General features: G+C 33.8%; 1 protein-coding gene across 3 annotated transcripts in view; it reads right to left on the reverse strand.

Annotated features, from left to right (window-relative positions):
• Positions 1–22,188, reverse strand: part of LOC149266355 (uncharacterized) — a 54,089-nt gene that overhangs the window by 15,091 nt on the left and 16,810 nt on the right. For all 3 annotated transcript variants that reach the window (XR_016252711.1, XM_089395891.1, XM_089395899.1), the window contains exons 2-4: positions 2,042–2,144; positions 1,814–1,858; positions 1,277–1,372 (exon numbers count right to left, since the gene is read on the reverse strand). Coding sequence is in view for 2 of the 3 variants with exons in the window: in XM_089395891.1 (XP_089252017.1) it covers positions 1,277–1,372; positions 1,814–1,858; positions 2,042–2,144 (244 nt within the window). In the remaining variant the exon portion in view is untranslated. The remainder of the gene's footprint in view (positions 1–1,276; positions 1,373–1,813; positions 1,859–2,041; positions 2,145–22,188) is intronic.

A 22,188-nucleotide genomic window follows, 5' to 3' on the forward strand; every position in this document is an offset into this window, starting at 1 on the left:
CTAGATTAGCAGTGACACTAAGAAGACAAACAGCCACAATGCCTCAGGTAAATGGCTCCTCAAAAATCTCAGAATATATACCATGATTTCAAAAAAATTGGGGAAATGTTACCTTGTAAGCCTTTTCCAAATTATGCATAGCATCCAAATTCAATAACAGAACAGAGATTAAACTGCATGCAAGATGATCCGAGAACAAGTAGCAAAGAAAAAATTACCAACACTTCCTCCAAGGTGCGTAGAACAAGTAGCAAAGAAAAAATTACCAACACTTCCTCCAAGGTGCTAAACAGAGATGCCTCTTTTACAATGATCAAGGCTTATAGTACAAGACTATGCCCAAACTATACATTTTGATTCAATGAGAAGTAAGCTCCTGGAATTAGTTAAAATGAATGTCGGTGAAACACCAATGGATGACTAATCTAAAGGTGTGCAAAACGATATCAAGAGAAGGAAGGATCTGATTTCTTTTATCTAGAAGTTCCAGTTCATTTATCGAAAACCAAAAAAAGACACAACCCTCAAGCTGTCATCCTCTCAGTGCCAAAACTCCCCTTTCCAACCTCTACAGCTGACCTTTTCATTCTTTTACAAGGCTAGGCCTTTGCCTAGAATCGTAAAACAATGAGGAAAATACACCCAGATACAGAGAATACAGTTTGGGGGAGTCGTCCAAAGCTTGAGTCACAGCAATTTCAAGAATTTAAGAAAGAAAGATGTTAACAAAGCAATCAATAAGTTTTCACGTGAAGGCAATATTATAGATGCATCTGATGGCATTTGTAACCATTTGTTTTGAAGGTGTATCTTTCCAAGTTAAATACACCAAATCATAAGATACAAGAATGACACAGGTCTATTTGAGGCATTATATTTATCTCAAGTTTTATAATGTTTCTATGCTAAGGTTAGCTACAGTCAGGCTTGAAAGCATTAGTAGCTAGACGATGGTGGATTTGGTTCAAAGGGTGCTCTCAGCTCTAAGCTATTGAAGTTTGTATCTAAGATTTTCTAGAGTCTGTTCACTAGAAACAAGACAGTCACGATGGCACCACTTTGCATTAGTTTAACACAAAGGAATAAAGTTTAAATTATCAAGAAAGCATATATATAACTGAATCATGTCAATCGGGAAATAATTTTGAATGAAATTTATAAGACTCTATAGTTGCTCGGTGGCTAATGTACAATTGATGGAAGAGGATTTTGTATCATGGTCCATGGATGAAATAGAAATGAAGCAAAAACTCGGAAAGGAGATTAAGGTTGTTACCGGAGATGAAGCAATACAGAAAACGCCCAGAAATGTCCCTCAATGCTGAAAGTTGAATTGCCCAGTGACAAAACAGAGTAGGCCAAGGCAAAGTATCTGTATTTAACATTGATGTGTGAGTAACCAACATAAGCTGCACAGTGCTATGCAAATTAATAGTCTTTGCGAGAAGAAAACCCAACATGATCCACACAATCTAATCCTCACGAGGAAGGTTTTGCAGGGATTTAAAGGTTTTCTTATGTTATAAAATCCTAGGCAAATGTGGGTGCCCCAGCAAATAAAAATGTATACCATAATACCCACTTACTATTAAGCATTGTCTCCAAAGGAACTTGAACAATATGATAAAAGATTCACCTTTTACTTCTATAATATACATACTGTTAAATATATGAAAAACACTTTCTGCTTTCAAGTAAGACTCTATAGTTGCTCAGTGGCTAATGTACAATTGATGGAAGAGGATTTTCTATCATGGTCCATGGATGAAATAGAAATGAAGCAAAAACTCGGAAAGGAGATTAAGGTTGTTACCAGAGATGAAGCAATACAGAGAACGTCCAGAAATGTCCTTCAACGCTGAAAGTTGAACAACAACTACAAATTAGTTAATATCATATTTAGCTTGCAACTGCTTGACATATAGTAAAAAATGGATATTGTCAGATAAAGGTAGGGAGAAACAACTGCAAATTCAATAACATAACAGAGATTAAACTGCATGCAAGATGATCCGAGAACAAGTAGTAAAGAAAAAATTACCACCACTTTCTCCAAGGTGCGTAGATATCGAATTCAGCTGTGCCTTGTTCTCATAAAGGCACTGAATAGCTTGCCTCGATCTTACAATTTCTTTTGCCAAATTCTGCCCAAGAAAATATTGACTCATTAAAGATAAAAGCAAAGCCTGTTTCTGAGCACTAGCAACCTTGCTGATGTTCTTTAGTCACAAACATGATATCATTAAATTTAGTACAATATGATATCATTAAATTTAGAAATTGTACTAGAGAGAAATATAACAAGAATCGTTACTGGAGGTTCAACCCAAGCCACATAAAAAATGATGGAAAGCAGTACATCAGCCAGCATTCAGTGCAAACACACCTCACAAGATTTGTCCCCTGCTTGATATCAATCACAAAGTTGCAGCAAACAATAGATTTAACATAAGAAGTGAAGAAATAAAAGAAGTTGATCTTCTTGGTCTCCTAAGAAAAGAATATATCTGAGTGTGAGTGTTAGCCCTGAGTTTACTGAATGGAACTTTGTTAGTAAATGGATACTTCTAAAATTCAAATTTGAGATTGATGAAGACCCTATGCCACAAGAAATTCGCAAACTATCACATAGCCTTGACTTTCAAATTTTTTCTTTCCATCTAGAAACAGAATAAAGGCACTTATAAAATATGGACCTACATATGATCCACAAGTTTCCAGTGCTACTAAGGATGCAGTCAAAAGTACTTCCTTCCAGAGAGATAGGAATAAGCCTTTTGCTAATGACCAGTATGACATTTGGTCTCTGGCTGATCTCTGAATTTATGGTATATCTGACCTGCCCTCTCCACATCTGCAACTTGGGGTACATCATCAATGTGCATAGGGCTCTTATAACCAACAACATGCAAAGGACTCATCCAAGTTCAATTATTTTAAGTGATGTGATGAGCTCTATTCTAATGACTTCGAACTTTGTTATTGAAGCTAAACTCTAAACAATTCTTCTAAGACTAAATTCCTCTTAGTATAATGATATTTCTACTTTAAAAGAACAAACATTTTGCCTAATAAAAAACCTGGAAAAAGAAGATCTGAAATAAAAGTAACCCTCAACACAAAAATTTCATCAATATAATAGGCACCAAATCCTAGTTCATCACATAGTAGAATTCAACTTGCTCAGACACATCTGCTGTTAATTCCTGTAATTCTGGTTTCTGCACCCTGAGATACAGCACCAAAACTATTGTCCTTCTTCGTCTATCTAAACTATTTTTTAATCTTGATAGTTTTCTCTTGATGTTATTCCATCCCTTCCTCAAGTCTCCACAACAATCTGGATTCTGTATAGGAAGAGATTTTTTTAGGCTATCTAACCCTGCATTTTCTCTGAGTATTTCTTCCTCTCCATGTTGTCATAGGTCCAAGTTGCCCCATGAACAACAGTAGCTTCTTATTGAACTCTTGTACAAAAGAGATTTCGATAGCTGAACAACAATGGGGATTATTAAATAGAGATAAAATAGTCACATCAATTTCAAGAGAAGAATAATACCCATAATAGTACATTGAGGTGATAGTATGAACCCATAGCTTCTACTCAGAGTTGCACATTTAGCTTAACATATAAACCATAGACAATAGGACCAGCTGGGATCCCAGCTATTTAGATGAGGATAATTTACCAACATTGATTTACACAGCAGATCTTAGAATGACGACATTTTAAAATAAAACATGTTTCTCAACATCCTCACAACTTTCTGAGAACAAACCATGATAGCATGAACCTGAAAAAGATGAGGGTTATGATCCTCGATCTCAAACATAGACTTATCACATTGAACCTTAACAAGACTAAGGTTACAATATTCAATACCAAAAACAGATTATGACAGTGAACCCTAACAAGACTAAGGTTATAATCTTCAATACCAAACATAGACTTATCATTCTAAACATTAACAAGACTAAGGTTATGATCTTCAGTACTTCTAAGAACAATCATACTTCCATTTCATATCTACAAGGGATGAAGTAGAGAATCGAGATCGCTTCAGCATATACCTATGTGGGGTTCCAATTCACTGGCAAGGAAGAGGCCTCAAAAAGATACAGGCCTTGACCTAAGTGATAGAAACTCAAGGGACAGAAAAGTTGAAAGTGAAGGGGCCAAGTCTTGCTCAAGACAAGCGTTCCGTGAAAATGGTATATGGATTCCTTGAACCCCTACTAAATGCCAATGAAGATGAACATGGTGATCATAGATTCACAATAGAACAAATATATGCAAAAACAATACATTCTTTCATAAAGGCTTACAGGTACCTACATTAACAATGGGCAAGAGAAATTTTGATGCAGTAGTAGACACAAGCAGAGATGAGCATCATCTCTAATCTCTGTTGGGAAGAGTTATTCAGAAAACCACCTATAAAACCAAGAAAGATGATAAGGGTGGCCAATTACATTATTTGCAAGACTATAGGTAAATTGATGGCAGTAAGAACACAGTGTTATGAGATCGCTCCTCATAAAACATTTGAAGTCACGATGGCACCACTTTGCATTCGTTTAACACAAAGGAATAAACTTTAAATTATCAAGAAAGCATATACATAACTGAATCAATTCAATTGGGAAATAATTTTGAATCAAATTTATAAGACTCTGTATCTGCTCTGTGGCTAAATTTATAAGACTCTGCATTTTAGGCCTGATTGCTTCCTTGCTGTCAGGCCTTCCGCTTGCTCCAAGATTAAGTTGGGTCACTGCAAAAAATTCCTCTTGCTGTGGTTGTTGGCTTATTCATGTCAATTAAGCTGATTGGATCCATGCCTTCTTTACTTGAAAGGTGATGAGTGGTAAGGTGGACATTTATCTGAAATGAAATTTTATTAGCATCCACGGAAAGCCCTGAACATCTACACGAGGAGTAAAGCAATTACAGTTTTACAAAGAATTTATCTCCCCTTTAACTCCAATCTATAAAGGATCTAAAAGTATATCCGGTTACACTGTATATATTCCGTGTCTAAACATGTTCTCTGATATTGCAAGACATCTTTCATGTAGATGGCAACTTGCTTGGCAGACAAGAAAAGCAAACTCTGTATAGTCTTCACATCTCACTTTATTAATTCTGAAAATAACTCTGTAAGTGGATAATATACAGGATACTGAATAACAACAGTTTATCAGAGGAGATGCCATGGCAGTTGACCAACTGCTTTAGCCTTACTACTCTGTAAGAATTTTCCAAGGTTTTATATTTTCTATTCCGCACTAACAAAAAATAGGAAGATTAGATCAATCCCCTGAAGAGTCAATCCTGAAGTCATTTTTCTTAAAAAAGGTTCTAGTTCTAGAAACAAAACAAAGGGAAGTGAAGTTTCTTTTTTCTTTGAGGTTGAGATGAAAAGTTCAAATCAATTCACTAACGCTAATAAAAAGCATTCGATAAAGAACTGGATAATCCATTAAACAATCAATGTGGGGTATAAAGAGAATCTTTTAGGGGAAAAATTGCCAGTGTGTTGATTGGTATATGAAAATTTTGCAGTTCTTGTGTATTTTTCTGTTGACTGTCCTCTAGGACTAAGACACCCTAGTCTCCATGTCGAGAGTCAAGAGGACTGTTTCCGCTTAAGATAGAATTTTGTAGTTCTTGTCTATTTTTCTGTTGACTATCCTCCAGAACCAAGGAATCCTAGTATCCATATCAAGAGTCAAGAGGAGTGTTTCTGCTGAAGACGTTATTTGCCCTTAAAGGAATTGGTGACTGGAAATAGGTTTATAACTCTATTACAATTTTGTCATGTCAATTAAGCTGATTGGATCCATGCCTTCTTTACTTGAAAGGTGATGGGTGGTAAGGTGGACATTTATCTGAAATGAAATTTTATTAGCATCCACGGAAAGCCCTGAACATCTACACGAGGAGTAAAGCAATTACAGTTTTACGAAGAATTTATCTCTAGCTGACATCCTCTCAGTGCCAAAACTCCCCTTTCCAACCTCTACAGCTGACCTTTTCATTGTTTTACAAAGCAAGAGTTACCAGGATTCGGATACGGATACGGATACGGATACGGATACGTATCCGGATCCGGATCCGCTAGTTATTTGAAAATCTAAGATCCGGATACGGCAAGGATACGTCACGTACTATATATATATATATATATATATATATATATATATATAGATATATTTAAAATTTTAAAAAACATCTTAAAGCTAAAAAATCAAATACTCCATGAAACCATCAAACATTTTTAGAACACTAAATGATAAAATCATAAATATGAAGATTAAAACATTGAAATAGTGCATTGTGCCCCATACAAAGTAACAAAAAGGATCATGATTCATAATATCATGAATGATAATAGTAAATACATTTACATATCCTCAAATGGATCTATATCTTCTGTATATTGCAACTCTACATCATGAATAGATGATGGGGGTCCCGGAATGTAGGAAGTTGCATTAGTAGGCTGGACTGGTGGTGGAACAATATCCTCAAGTAGGTTGAGGTGAGTCATGGCATTCAATGTCAGGTTCAAGTCAGAGATCTCAGGCTCCACATCCCACATCCTGCTCGGACCCTTTTTATACTCTGGTTCAACATGTGATAGAAGACGGAGGTTGGAATGAACATAAACAAGGTCCTCAGCCTTTGCCGCTCCCAACCTGTTTCGCTTCACTGAATGGATGAAGCCATATGTACTCCAATTCCTCTCAGCTGATGAGGAACTAGCAACCTGTGATAACAACCTAGTGGCTAGAGTAGAGAGATGAATGCTATCCCCACCATGGAAACCCCACCAAGTAATAGGATCAAGATGTCCTCGATCATCCATAGCTACTGGATCTGAAAAGCTACCAGTCGACTGTACAAACCCTCCAAATTCTTGGCGGACTTCCATTGCAACTCCCATATCTCTATAAATTTTCTTCAAGGCTGTCTTGTATCCTTGTACCACTTCAGAATCTTTGTTTGGTGCTGTTCTACCAGGTAAAGACAAAATTTTAGAATGATAGTATTTAGGGTGCAATGCATATGCCAGAAGGTGTAATGGCGTGGTCATTTTGTTCCACCTTTCTGTAACTATGTCATTCACTAAATAATAGAATGTTTCATGAGGGTCATTTTCACTTGCCCTGATAATTTCCCTTATCCTCTCCAACATACTATCAATGTTTTCATAAACTTCCCCCAAGCAAGGTGTATCTGTATCAAATGCCCTGATCAAGGTCAAGATTGGTTCAGTGAACCGTAGAAGATATTGAACCTTGTCCCACCATGCATCATCAAGAATGATGGACTTGATTTTTTGCCCTCTATCAGAAGTGGAAGTCCTCCATGATTCCCAAAGAAGGTCAATGACCATTGCTTGTAGTGCTTGTCTCACCTCCACAAGTCTCTTTATGACAAGAGTGTGGGAGGCAAAACGAGTTTCAGCAACCTACAAGTTTCAAAAGGCCAAATCTCAAATGAGAAACCATATATAAATTTGTAATTAAAAATAAGAATTTCTAATACAAATAGTATTGATTAAAAAAATTACCTTTAGTAGCTCCAACTTTGCAAAACCCCGATAAATGGCTTGGGACATTGAATGATTTGTTATGAACATTTGGATTTCTTTTGATGCTACATATATTTCATTAATCCATTCAATCTCACCAATCTTGGCAAGCATAAGGTTCAATGAATGGACTGCACATGGAGTCCAAAATATGTGATCATATCGACCCTCCACAATCAAACCTGCAGCTTTACAAACCTGTGCGTTGTCCATAATGACTTGGACAACATTATGTGGCCCCACACTTTCTATTGCATCAATAAGAATTGTGGATATGAAAGATGCATCTTTCTCTATTCCATTGCAATCAACAGCCTTCAAAAACATTGCCCCTTGGGGGCATACTGCAACAACATTAATTAATGGGCGGTTTCTTTGGTCTCTCCATCCATCAGAAATGATGGACACCCCTGTTTCTGCCCATGTATCCCGGATTGCCTGTAGCTGTCTATCCACGGATTGTCTCTCTGATGCCAACAAGGTAGTGCGGACCTTTTCATATCCAGGGCTTTTGTACCCTTTTGGCGCTTCATTAACCGCCTTAATCATTTGTTGCCAGTAAGGGGAACGCACCAAATTGAATGCTAGCCCATTTGCATAGATGCAACGAGCTACATGTTCATCAGCGATGTCTCTACCTTGATTATTGAAACACGCTTCAAGAGGGCCTAGAGTGGCCCTTTTATTAGATGCAGCAGCAGGCCTAGATGGCAATGGAGGCCTAGTTGTAGAACTTTGCACATGGTGTTTTCCCTTAGCAAGTTTCCTATCAACAGCTTCTTACAAAGATGCATAGAATTTCATTTTTCCAGGACTCAAACCTTGGCCAGGTTTGCCATTTGCATCTTTTGGCCCGGTGCATACTTGCACCCCTGTGTTAGTTTGACCGGTGAGATGGGCCTTCACTCTAGTATATGAGCCATTTTTTATATCTTGGCATTCATTGCACTTCCATTTAAATGAACCACCTCCGGGATTTTTTCCAATAATCTCCACATACTGCCATAGAGGAGATTTTGGGTCTGTTTTGATGATTTCCCCTTCACTATGCTCATGTTGTGAATCTTGTGATGGTTCCATTATGATAATGGTATAGACTCTATTGGTTACTTGCAACTGCATATAAAAGTCAAATTATAATAGATTATCAATAAACAATTAAAAATTAAATTGTAAATACATTAAAAAAAATTAAATTTATAAATACTAAAACTAAAACTAAATAGTAAATACTAAAACTAAAATAGTAAATTTTTATACAGTACTGACTACACTATATGACAATTATGTAATTATGTATGGCAGAGCTACTCATGTGCTAATGACAGGGATATATGGCTGTGACAATTGTGCTACTAAAGGTAATTTTTTTAATCAATACTATTCCTGCTGCCTTATAAATTTATAATCATAGTATATAAAAACTGGACCACAGACTATTCAATGTATGGCAGTGAGCCTATTTATAAATTATTAAATATAACATAAATATAATATTATAACATAAACATATAACATAAATATAATATTATAACATAAACATATAACATAAGTTTATAACATATATTAAATATTAAATTTTAATATATGAATATATTAAATATAAGTTTATAACATATATTAAATATTAAATTTTAATATATGAATATATTAAATATAACATATATAATATATTACATATTAAATTTTAATATATGAATATAATAATATATTTAGGCCGATAGGCCTTTCTATGCATCAACAATTGTCAACACTTTTAACCTTAACCGTTTGATCAAGTTTGACAGTTTCAACGGTTGATTTGAATTTGACTGTTTTTTCCAAATATGTGAGTTTCCTTCTTTTCACCTCCAGTTCTGCTGTGCATTGAACCTGGCCCTTTGAGTTGCATTAAATTTGACTGTTTTTTCCAAATATTTGAGTTTCCTTCTTTTCACCTCCAGTTCTGCTGTGCATTGAACCTGGCCCTTTGAGTTGCATTACAGTTTTTTCCAATTCTTTTGTCACTCTCGAAGATATGCATTACTGCTTTTTCCAATTCTTTTGTCCCTCTTGAAGATATTTTCACTGTTTTTTCCTTAACAATTGTTGTTGCTGTTCTTCTTCCTGGCTTTTGGCAGCTTTTTGGCAAGCACTAAGCTTCATCTACCATCACCTTTGATGGGAAACTTAAAACATTGACGGATACTGTCTCCTGCAATCCTCTGCGGATACCTTTCTTTATCACTGGAAACAAATAGGTCACTATCAGCGTATTTTTATATTTTCCCATTTTCTTTCTATTGTTTCGTATGTGTTATATGTACACATACATATCTTTTTCAGCGGCATTTCTGGGGTGATTGAAGACTGCTTGTAAATTGAAATTTCAGCTCAATAAGTTCTTGTACCCTTCTAAAATGTTAAATGTATTTCTACAAAACTCTCCAGTCAAAACAAAAAGGCATATGACATTAAAAAGTTATATAGGCATGCTTTGATATAGATCCTCTCCCCCACACCCCTTTCTTTTCATAGTGAGAAAATTTGTGTGTTCTGCAGTAAAAAACTTTCAAGAACTAGATATGGGCTTTTTCTATACTGTCAACTAAAACTAATAATCTTTAAATTTCGGATCGTGTGGCTTTACAGAAATTTAATTCCAAGTGCATTACTGAAACATATTGGCAAAAATTAAAGCAAATAGCAAAGACCTGGTTTGGTCTTGCGCCCTGGAATTTTAATTGGCATTGTCTAACTAGTTGAAGGTGAATTTTGTTCGGAATCAGTTGATTTTTTTCCAATAAATCTGACGGTGGAATTGTTTTTTGGGAAATACCTTAGGTACCCAAAATCGTAGTTCAGGGTTTCAAAAATTTCCCCCAAATTTTATCAAAATTTCCATTGGTTTCCAGAAAAAGGAAAAAAAAAAAAAGTAGATTCTTTGGACTACTCTATTTATCTTGCTGTCAAGTACGTTTTATATATAATTGTGAGCCTGAGGTAGGTTTGCAATTAGTTATACAAAGAAATTTCTAAGCATAATAGTGCTATAACACGATTTTTTTTTTGAGAATGCCTTTACTCCAATATTTCTTTGTATTTTTCTGTGTATATAAAATTCTCCTTTCGGGTGGATCTACCGAATCATGATGACCATAAATAAATTATTTCCGGTAGATTTAAACAAACATCAAATATAAAATTATAATAACTTTAAATTTGTTATAAATTATATAATTTTGGGTAAAATTGTCATTTCTTATGGTTTAAAATTGACTTATAAATTCATAAATAAATTCAATACCCTAAAAACCCTAAATACACTTAAAGTTTATATGTTAAACAACTTAACTTGTAATTCTTAAAAATCCCTACCAATTTTTAAGTAAAATTAACCAAAAAAAATAAGATAAAAAAATCATTTTCCTATTAGTTAAACTATATGATAACATATACACACATAAAAAAAAATAAGGAAAGCTCAAACGTAAAGGTGAATAAATAACGTCATTATAATAGAGTGTGGGAATGAGGTTGGTTCCAAAAAAACCTGTCAATACGTCATTAAAATCAGATAATCAGAAAGCTAATCTAATTACTTTATTCATTGATCTTACTTTTAAAATACCCTCAAAATCTACCATCTAATAAGGAAAATAAGAAAGTTATACAAATTGAGCCAGCTACTTTGTTTATCTATACTACTTTAAAATATTCTAAAAACCTGCCATCCAATAAAAATGTCCATTCAATCTGATATTAAAAACATCTAATCACATACCAAGAAGAACGACCATATCTTGGAGATTGAGACCCTTCGTTTTGAATTGTCCAGCTGCATCAGCAACTCGTTCTCTGGGACTAGGCAAGTCGACCTCGTTTATAGACGATATGCTTCCATCTCTTCTTCCAGTTGGTAAACTGTAAAACGGCCCTTTTGCCTGTGCATCGGTACATTAATACACTATCAATTCAACTGGAATCTAACAGATAATAGCGAGATGAAACAATTAACTTCGCTATATTAGATTCCGAAATATTTCTGAAAATTACAATCAGGATAAAGATGCCCATTAGTGAGTGATATCATACCAGGGATACAGCGTCTCTCGTTTTTCGTCAACAAGGAGCTAGCCCGTCCCAGGTTGCTTTCCGGCAAATACTCACAAATCTCAGAAATGGAATATCTACACTTGAAGATTGGCAACACCTAATGTCAAGAACAAGTTCGTCTCTTACACATGAAGAGCAACGCACATTTGAAGAATCCATGCACCTATATGCAATAAACAACTCAGTTGTTTTGCATAATAAGAAAATGCTTAAAAAATTGAACATCCCAGTAGCGCTTTGCTCTGCAGAACAACAAAGGCAGAGAACTCCTACTACAACAGAAGATGAGCATTTGCCTGCAAAAGTGCTCTTATGCAATGAACAAAAAGTTATGCTCACCAGCAACTTATGGGTACATGCAGGCCTCGTCAATGGCGCACTTGGAAAGGTCATCTCAATATTTTATTCTATTGGTTCAAAGCCCCCAGAATTACCATCCTTCGTGGTTGTCGACTTTATACAATACAAAGGAACACCATGGGACATTTCACACCCAACATATGTACCCATTTCTCCCATCACAAGGGGTGAACGCCGTCAGATACCACTTCAAATGGCATGGGCTTTAACGATACACAAGTCACAAGGAATGACATTAGACAAAGCAACAGTAGACATTGGCACCAAAGAACGACAAGGGCTAACGTTCACTGCAATTTCAAGAGTGCGTTCATTGGCAGACATTCAAATCAATCCAGCATTCCCATTCTCACGCATTTCACAAATGCACAAGAATCCATATCTTAAGCGTAGACAACAAGAGGAATCATTGCTTGCATCAAAATCTATGCAGGAAAATATACTCTAGCCAATCGTACAACCTGCTTTCCAGAATTACCCACATGGTAAACACCACTTGCTGCAATAACCAAATTTCACATACATTTGCTTTCTATTACATTTAACCTCATATGATTTTATATTAGTTTGAAATCATTTATTTTATTTGAAATATTCAAACAAAATATTTCCCGCCAAGAACAGCGAGGTCTAACATTCACTGCAATTTAGAAATTTCTTTAAAAAATTATTTATTTTACTTCAGCGCTTTAAAAAACATTCTTTCGTCAAACACATCCATTGTCACTTACAATATTTTATTTTTTGATGGAAACAGGTATGGATACAGGCTATTTATGATTTTTGTATGAGTATTGCCAAGAAATTCAGCAGCCTGCCCCAACAAACATTGCCTCTCTATCGTTTGCATCCAACCATTGAATTGTTAAAGAAGGTAAAAGAAATACTCAAGATAACAATTCACATCCATGAAAGTGACACACACAGAAAAATGCAGCGTCAATTGCAGGAACAACTCTGTTGTCGATGCCATGCCCCATCATGCATATATGATTACCTGCTCATTGTCAATTACATCTATATGTAATAAAATGCTCTTATTGTACGTATGTTTAGAAGCCAAATAATACTTTCATTGTATATATGTTTAGTTATTAGCTACCAAACATGTCTCTATGTGTAGAACATATGTAAAATTTCAAAAAATACATTGCAAAGCATGTAACTATCTCCTGTATAATTGCTTGTGATAAACACACAATACCAAGTAAAATATTTAGAATATTCAAGTGTAATAAGTCTACTATGTTCCATCAAACATGATGCATAGTTATGGAGTGTCATAAGTTTTTTTGTACCTACAATTTTAATAAAAACTCAGTTTACATAGATTTGGCCTTTTGAGTGTGGTTTCTATTGTTCATGGAATGCTAGATGTTATGCTACTCACGTTAAGTTATCTTTGTTTTTGTTTTCAAAAAAGTTATATAGGAATATGTATACCTTACATGGGCTTCTGCAATGACATTTATAGAGTGGTTAGTTGTTTGTTTTTAAAATAGAATACATTTACATGAAATTTTCTAATTCTCTTCTTTTTTGTTTCAGTGATGTCAGCATTTTTAAATACATGTGAATGAATAGAAAGTCTTGTGGTTTTCTTTAAGTATTTCTGCTTTGACATGCTGCTTTGTTCTCTTTCTCACTTCCAATATAAAGATCTTACATTCCCAGTCTGTTCTGTGTCCTATATCTTTTACTCTATTTTATATTTAATAAACTGTACAATATCAATAGCAGCGGAGAAGGTGGCCCGACCTTTTATAAAAATTCAACAATTCCAACTTCATAAATCTATCGGCCTCTCTTTGTACCTTTTGGTACAATTGCTAGTAAATATAACATATATAATTAGTTAGGCCGATAGGCCGGCCCGACCTTTTATAAAAATTCAACAATTCCAACTTCATAAATCTATCGGCCTCTCTTTGTACCTTTTGGTACAATTGCTAGTAAATATAACATATATAATTAGTTAGGCCGATAGGCCTTCCTATGCATCAACAATTGTCAACGCTTTTAACCTGAACCGTTTGATTAAGTTTGACAATTTCAACCGTTGATTTCAAGTTCACTGCTTTTTCCAAATATATAAGTTGCCTTCTTTTCACCTCCAGTTTTGCTGTGCATTGAACCTGGCCCTTTGATTTGCATCACTGCTTTTTCCAATTCTTTTGTGTCTTAAGATATTTTCACTGTGGAAGATATTTTCACTGCTTTTTCCTTGACAATTGTTGTTGTTGTTTTTGGCCAACACTGAGCTTCATCTACCATCACCTTACAAATTCTCATGAGAAACTTATATTCCTATAATTATCTTTTAACTGCATTTTCACGGGAACTTTCTTTGTTTTTCGTTAATAGGTGAGGCGTATTTGATCTTTGGTACTTGGTACACTTCTATACTTTCACTGCATGCTCATCGGAACTCTCTGTTTTTTGGTTCAAAGTTGAGGCCTATGTATCATAAAAGTATTTGATCTTTTTGCACTTGGTAGATTATCATACTTTCACTGCATTCTCACGGATCTTTCTGTCTTTTGGTTGAAAGGTCAGACTTATTATCAATTATTGACAGTTAAAAATGCGTAAATGTCATAGTTTAAGTTTCATTCTTTAACTTGTTTGCCTGCGTTTCATTTCCATTTTCGGATGCGTAAATGTCATAGTTTAAGTTTCATTCTTTAACTTGTTTGCCTGCGTTTCATTTCCATTTTCGGTTTTGGCACAAGGATTTCCCATTTTTTTTTAAATCAATTATTGACAGTTATAAAATGCGTAAATGTCATAGTTTAAGTTTCATTATTTAACTTGTTTGCCTGCGTTTCATTTCCATTTTCGGTTTTGGCACAAGGATTTCCCATGGTTCTTATGTGTGTACTATGTATTTTTTTTTTAAAATCAATTATTGACAGTTATAAAATGCGTAAATGTCATAGTTTAAGTTTCATTCTTTAACTTGTTTGCCTGCGTTAGGTTGTCTTGTAATACTCTTAGTGAGGACATATTGGTTCTTTCTCAGAGTTGAAAGAAAGAAAACAATAATCTCTGTACTGGTTATATATGTTTATAACGCTCCTATTCAGTACGCATAATGATTCTTGCTGAGACTTCATATTGAAGATTAATAGGACCGTCGGTAGACCAAATGCAGACACTTTAACTTGTGAGTCAATATAATGTGAATATTGATTATTATAATAGAAATATATTTCATTTTTCTAATGATAAATTTGTTTTATAATCTTTTGTTTTCAAAATTCAATGTGAAACTCTTGTCCAAGTAAAGTTGGTGATAAGACGATTACTAAATTCGTAATTTATCAGCAAGCTTTTGAACCACTACATTAGTTGTTTAGACCAGATGTGATACTTTCAAAAATATATAATTTTCAGCGGAATTCCGATATCATTCCTTTATATCAAGAAATAATTTATTTTGTTTTTTACATTAATTTGGTGTTTATTTTCACTGTTATATATAATTAGTATAATCAATTTTAACACTGAATTTATAAGATTTAATTTCTCTTCATGCTTTATGGACTTTTAATTATAATTAATATAATCCCTTTTAATTATAGATTTATCAGATTTGATGATGCTTGATAAATACATAGTTAAAATGCACACACAGACATATACATTTTTTCATTTTCAATTATAGTTAGTATAAATCACTTTAACTATCGATTTATCAGATTTCATCTCTTTTCCTTCTCGATAAATACATAGTTAAAATGTACACAGGCACACATATATAGACTCCTTTATTGTTTAAATTGCATGTTTGAATAAATAAATGGTTTCAAAACCTTAAAATTCTTCTTCTGCATCTTAATTCTATATAACATGAATTTGTAATTTTAACATGGCTTTGTTGGATTTTAGACATAATTGATTAAATAAAATATGTAAAAAAGGAAAAAAGACTAAAATATTAAATATTAAAATTACTTAAAAAAATTTATTGTTTTCTCAATTGCGTATATGTTATGTAGATAGATTTTTTAAATTATATACAAATAACATTAAAATATTTTATTTAATATAGATTTTCAGTATCTAATTTATCAACTACATTACACACATTATATTTTTTCATTATTATTATATTTTTAATTACATATCATGATTACTTAATTTTATATTTCATGTATAACCTTATTAATTTGTTATTTTAAATATTTTTTAATTATTACTTATTAATTTAATAATAAATATAAAATAAACCCTACTTTTTCTTTTATAAAAAATATATATATATATTTTCATATTCATTTACTTTTTTATTTAATATTAAAATATGTTATTATGATTAACATGAAAATGTTTTTTTACAATATAAATTGACATGAATATTTAAATAATTTATTAATCCTTTTATTAAATTATTTTTAAAAGTATAAAAAATAAAAAAAAATTCACATTTAAAAATAAAATATAAGAATTTTCAAATCTTAATTACTTTATCTTGCTTCAAAGCTAACATGCAATTATGTTACTTTACATGGACATTAAAATATATTATTTATAGTTGTGAAAAAACCATTTTTATCAAATATTTTTCAAACTACTTATAACATTACTAAAAAACTTATTAAATAATACTTTTAATTAAAACTAACTAAATGTATTTAATGATTTATAATTATTATAAATATATAAAATTATTTTTATTTATTACCGTTAACATTATTTTTTATTTAGAAAATATGTTTATTTCAAAAAGATAAATATCAAATCAAATAGAAAAAAAATATGAATATCTTATGAATTATACTATATCTTTAAATCTATCTATATATAATTGGCCTTCACACACATTTCCTATGATATATAAAATTGACCTTCACACATTTCTTATAATTGATAGATATTTAATTAGTTCATTTTTTAAAATATTTTATGATGACATTTATTTTTATTTGATTATTATCTTAAATCTTTTGGGGGTATATTTAGTATTTCTATATTAAATTATTTTTACTTTAATATAATCATAAAAGTCTGTAAACTATACGCATCTTTTGTTATTTGAATGAGCATAAATGATGTATAGAATAGATCTTCAAACACATTTGCTATAATATATAAAATTGACTTTCACACACATTTCCTATAATTGATAAATATTTAATTAATTTACTCTTTTTGGATATTTTACCATCATATGATCTTTTGTTATTTGAATGAGCATAAATGATTTATAGAAAACACATTTGCTATAATATATAAAATTGACTTTCACACACATTTCCTATAATTGATAAATATTTAATTAACTTATTCTTTTTGGATATTTTACCATGATATGATCTTTATTTTTATTGATTATTAAGTTAACGTCACAATCGTTAACTTGTGCAGGAATCATCTTGAAGCCGGTCAGGAGGAGTTCTTCTTACCGCACAGAGATCCCCAAGCGAATCTAGAAAGAACCAAAGGTGATCCTTTCTATACTGCTTGTCAATATATGTCAAATAGATGAACATGTGTGTAACAGGTACCTTTTTTCAGATAACCTTACGGTTTCTAAATGCTTTAGTTTTTCTCTCATAAAAGAAATTCTTTTTGAAAGAAAAGCCGATAAACGGTATATCTCCTCCTGTCGAAATAGTTGTAGGTTTCTTTGTTTTGTTTCAATAGTTTTTAGGGAATATTGAGAAAATGAACTTTCAATTGTGCGTTAGTGACCCATTTCCATGTTTTTCAAGTGACTTTGTGGACCTAAAGGGGGGGGGGGGGGGACTTGTCCCAAGGGCTAAATTAGGATATAAAACATTATTATGCTAACAAATTTGATGTATTAAAATTTATTTTTTAAGAAAATGCTTTAGTTTTTCTCTCATAAAAGAATTTTTTGTTGAAAGAAAAGCTTATAAACTGTATATCTCCTTCTGTTGAAATAGTTGTAGGCTGCTTTGTTTTGATTCAATAGTTGTTAGGGAATATTGAGAAAATGAACTTTCGGCTATGCAAAGTGTTGCCTGACTTTATATGCACTGATGAATACATGAATATTTGAAATAATACATGTGTAGAATAAGACTTGTTTGCATAAGAAATTGAAATTTTTTTTAAATCATTGTTCTGCACGGTTTAATGAGTCGAGAGTCTCATCATATTCATACGTCAATACCCCCTCCAAAGACAAATAAGAAAGCACACTAAAATTTACACTAAAATCAATCAGATACTCTTTCTTAGAGCAAACCAACATTAGATATATTAGGACCTTGGGATAAGATAGTGAGTCAACTACCCAAGGTTGCAAATCAAACTAGTGTCGTTAAAGAGTGAAAAATCCTTCTGCACTCATATTACCAGGACCACTCCACTCACAACGGAGCAAAATACGAGACAACATTGGATTGTAATTGAAGGTAGCCCGCCTTCTTTTACAGCTTCTTTGGGCATTCTGTGTAACGGGGGTCTCTTCGAGGATTTCGGAGCTGAGTCGGGGACTCATGTATCCTGCCCACACACCGTGCTATCTACGACTATGTCCCCCCTGGTAATGTCTGTGATTTGAGGTATCTCTAGTGGCCAATACTTCTAGGTACTTACCTAAGGTGACTGGGACGGGCTGTCTTGGTACCTCAAACAGACGGACCTACTTTGTCTTCATTTTTTGGGAGGGTGCTCGTCTTCACGAGAGTACTTGGCCCCTCAATCTGAGGTTCGGGCGAAGCTCAAAACTAACTGTAACTGTACATTTGGCCATCCTTCTCTGTTACTCATTGAGAGACTGGGTTTCATCTCCAGTAATTGGTGTTTATCAGACAAGGTAATTTCACTTTGTTTGCTAATTATCATTTTTAGTGTATTTTTTCTTTTTTAGTACTCGAGTGCTATAATTTTTTAAGACTTAAAGAATATCACCTTAAAATTTATCTGATAAAATATACCATTCATTGCGACTACATCCGTCCCTCACCATCAATCCAGATGGTTGTTAGGACTTCCTCCACTCACTGTGGAGAATTTGCCGAGATCCACTGACTCGAATTCTTCATCCTCAAGGAATCATTCTCCTAAATTGTACACAGGATCTATGTGGACAACCAAAAATTTGTTTATCTGATTCAGCAACGGCTCTGATTCAAATCTTATCAGAATTGATGGAAGCAATAGGTGTTACTATTGAAAAAATAGATGAGTCCAAATTAATATCACATGGATCTTTTGATGCATTAGTACTTCTACCTAAGCTAACCATCACTGACCACACCTACAAGGTCATCTTATCTTTAACAGTGTTGTGAATGACAATTTACTCTCAAACCTTCTGCCCTTATTATTGTTTCACCATCAAAAGTTAGCCTTGCTAGCTTACTTCCCTCATTCACATCACATTATTCTTTACATGACTTTTGTGCTGTGGTAATTTGATGATTTACAGGTACTACTATCACAGAAATAGAATCCCTCTATTAATATTATGGAGCTAGCATTGACTACAAATTCCATTCCTCTGCTGTTGAATGGTTCCACTGATATTCAACCACTGCTCCAGATAATCGATATTGGTTCTGTTACATCATTAAAAACAACATCCTCGCACTTTTGCATTACTATATCTGATGGAACACATCAACACAAGACTTTGCTACCATCAACATATAGCCAACAAGTTGCATCCGAAGACATTCAAATTGGCTCAATAATTCTGCTTAAAAAAGCCGCTTGCATGGTGCTTCAAAACTCCTCGTAAGGCCCAAATTTTGAATTTACCCTTTTCTATTTTTTTTTCTTCTATACGCTTCCTGCATTACACAAAAAAAATAAAAAAATCTTCATTAATTCATTTCTCATTTGTTTACATAAGGTCCATCCGAGTGGTTGAGCTTGAAGTTGTGATGCGCTCAGCAGCATTGATGAAGGACTCATCGACACTGCTACATGCTAAGGCAGGTACATCCCAAGTTAGCTCTTCATCAACAGAAGATACCTTGCCCTCTATAGTTACTCCACCAATTACGGCAACAACTACAACAATTCCATTCACGGCACTCAATCCTGCTCGAAAATATTGGTCAATCCAAGGTAGAGCATCTGCAAAAACATCATTGAAGACTTACAACAATGTGCGAGGATCAGGAAAAGTTTTTGGGTTTGACCTTATCAATCGTGATAGGGAAGAGATCCACCTTTCTGCATTTGCTGAATTCAAATTGGGCAACTATACATTGTTTCAAATGGCACAATTAAAGAAGCAAATCCAAACTACAACCACCTCAAGAACAAATGGGAAATTTGCTTGTTTGCTGCTTCCACTATCAATCCATGTACCATAGATGATCCAACGTTTCCTTACCAGAGCTTTCACTTCAAGACTATTGCTGAAATAAAAAGTGCAAGTCCAAATACGAATGTGGATGTCATTGGTGTTGTTACTTCCACCTCACCTGCATCAACAATTCGACGAAAAGATGGAAGTGAGACATTAAGGAGAACACTAATCTTAAAAGACAAGTCAGGTTTTAGCATTGATGTAACATTATGGGGAGACCATTGTGACTCTATAGGACAAAACCTTGCTGAATTATACTCTTTCGACAACCCACCAATCCTTGCAATGAAGGGAGGTCATGTATCTGAATTTAATGGCACCACAATAGGGACGATATCAACAAGCACTCTCATCATAAATCCACAAGTTGAAGAAACTCATCAACTACATGCATGGTTCCGTGAAACAGGTTATAGTTCTTCTTCTCCATCTTTGAGTAGAAACTATGGTGTTGCTTCGAAACATGCCCTACCACGAAAGACGTTTCATGAAATTGCTAGCATGAAAACCTCCGCTAAAGCAATATGGGTTTCAGTTCGTGCAACAATAACTGCTCTTCACATGGACGATTTCTACTTTCTAGCATGTCCATTAGATTTCAATGGAAAACAATGCATGAAGAAGGTTGTGGAGCATTCTAATAATCTTTGGCATTGTACAAAATGTAACGGCGACTTCCCAGAATGTGACTACTGTTACAAACTTAAAATTGAGCTACATGACCACACCGGGTATCTGCAGAATGTCACAGCGTTCAATGATGCAGGAAACGAGCTCATGGGCATCACGGCAAAAGACCTGTTCCTTCTTTCTATTGAACCAGCTGATCTGCAGGAAATTTGTGGCCGAATTTCAGGGCATCGCTTCCTGCTAACACTTTCCATTAAAGAAGATTACTTCAATGGTGTTCAACGCTTACAGCCAATACTGATAAATTCAGAAGAAATTCAATATGCCTCTGCATGCAAAGAAGCCCTCAATGACATTCAAGCAATGTCCACTTCAAAAAGACCTGTTGTTCGCCGCCTTTGAAAAGTTTTTTTGGGTCTCTTCAAACACTACTATTTTTACATAAACAAACATTTCTGCACAACTCATTGTTTCATATTGTTGTAAATTACACCCATGTTATTGTGATGCACACTGTCGCTGCAAATACTCTCTTCCAGTTATTCCAAAATATGTATGTTTACCACTTTTCATTTTACATAATATACATATCAACATTTGTAAAGACTTACTACATAATTTTCCCGTTCGTTGTTTACATGTCTATACATTGATCTCTTGCTTGCTAATCTATTCATGCTATCGTTCAAACTTGAAAAAAAAAAAAAAAAGGAAGCAAAATCTTGGTTATCTTGCTCCTCTCCTCTCAATAATAGATGCCATAATAACATATGATTTTATAGTACTCCTAATTGCATGTTTTTCCTTCTACCTAATGTACCTACATTCACTGTTGTTCAAATAAGAAAAAAAAATTCTAGAAATTGTAATACATTCTCCAAACATGCAATACTTGTTTATGAAAACTAACACAATTTTTTTGTACTTGTTTAGATATGCCAAAAAACAATAAAAATGTGGACAAACACGAGCGACGACGTCTTCTTTATGCACAGCAAAAGGATACAATAAATGCACGGCGACGACTACTTTATAAAAACCGCAACAACCCTACTACTTCCTCTACATCCCTCCCCACCTCAAATGCTCTCCCAACTATACAAACCAACCCATCTCACCTTCATCAAATCCAATATAACCCTCCCCTTAATGAAGAACACCGTCGCTTTCGAGAAAGGATTGATGAACTTTCTAGCATGCACGTTT

This window comes from Pinus tabuliformis, chromosome 6, assembly GCF_031772625.1.
Source record: "Pinus tabuliformis cultivar Carrire ecotype Pingquan chromosome 6, CPIR1, whole genome shotgun sequence".
Lineage (NCBI taxonomy): Eukaryota > Viridiplantae > Streptophyta > Pinopsida > Pinales > Pinaceae > Pinus > Pinus tabuliformis.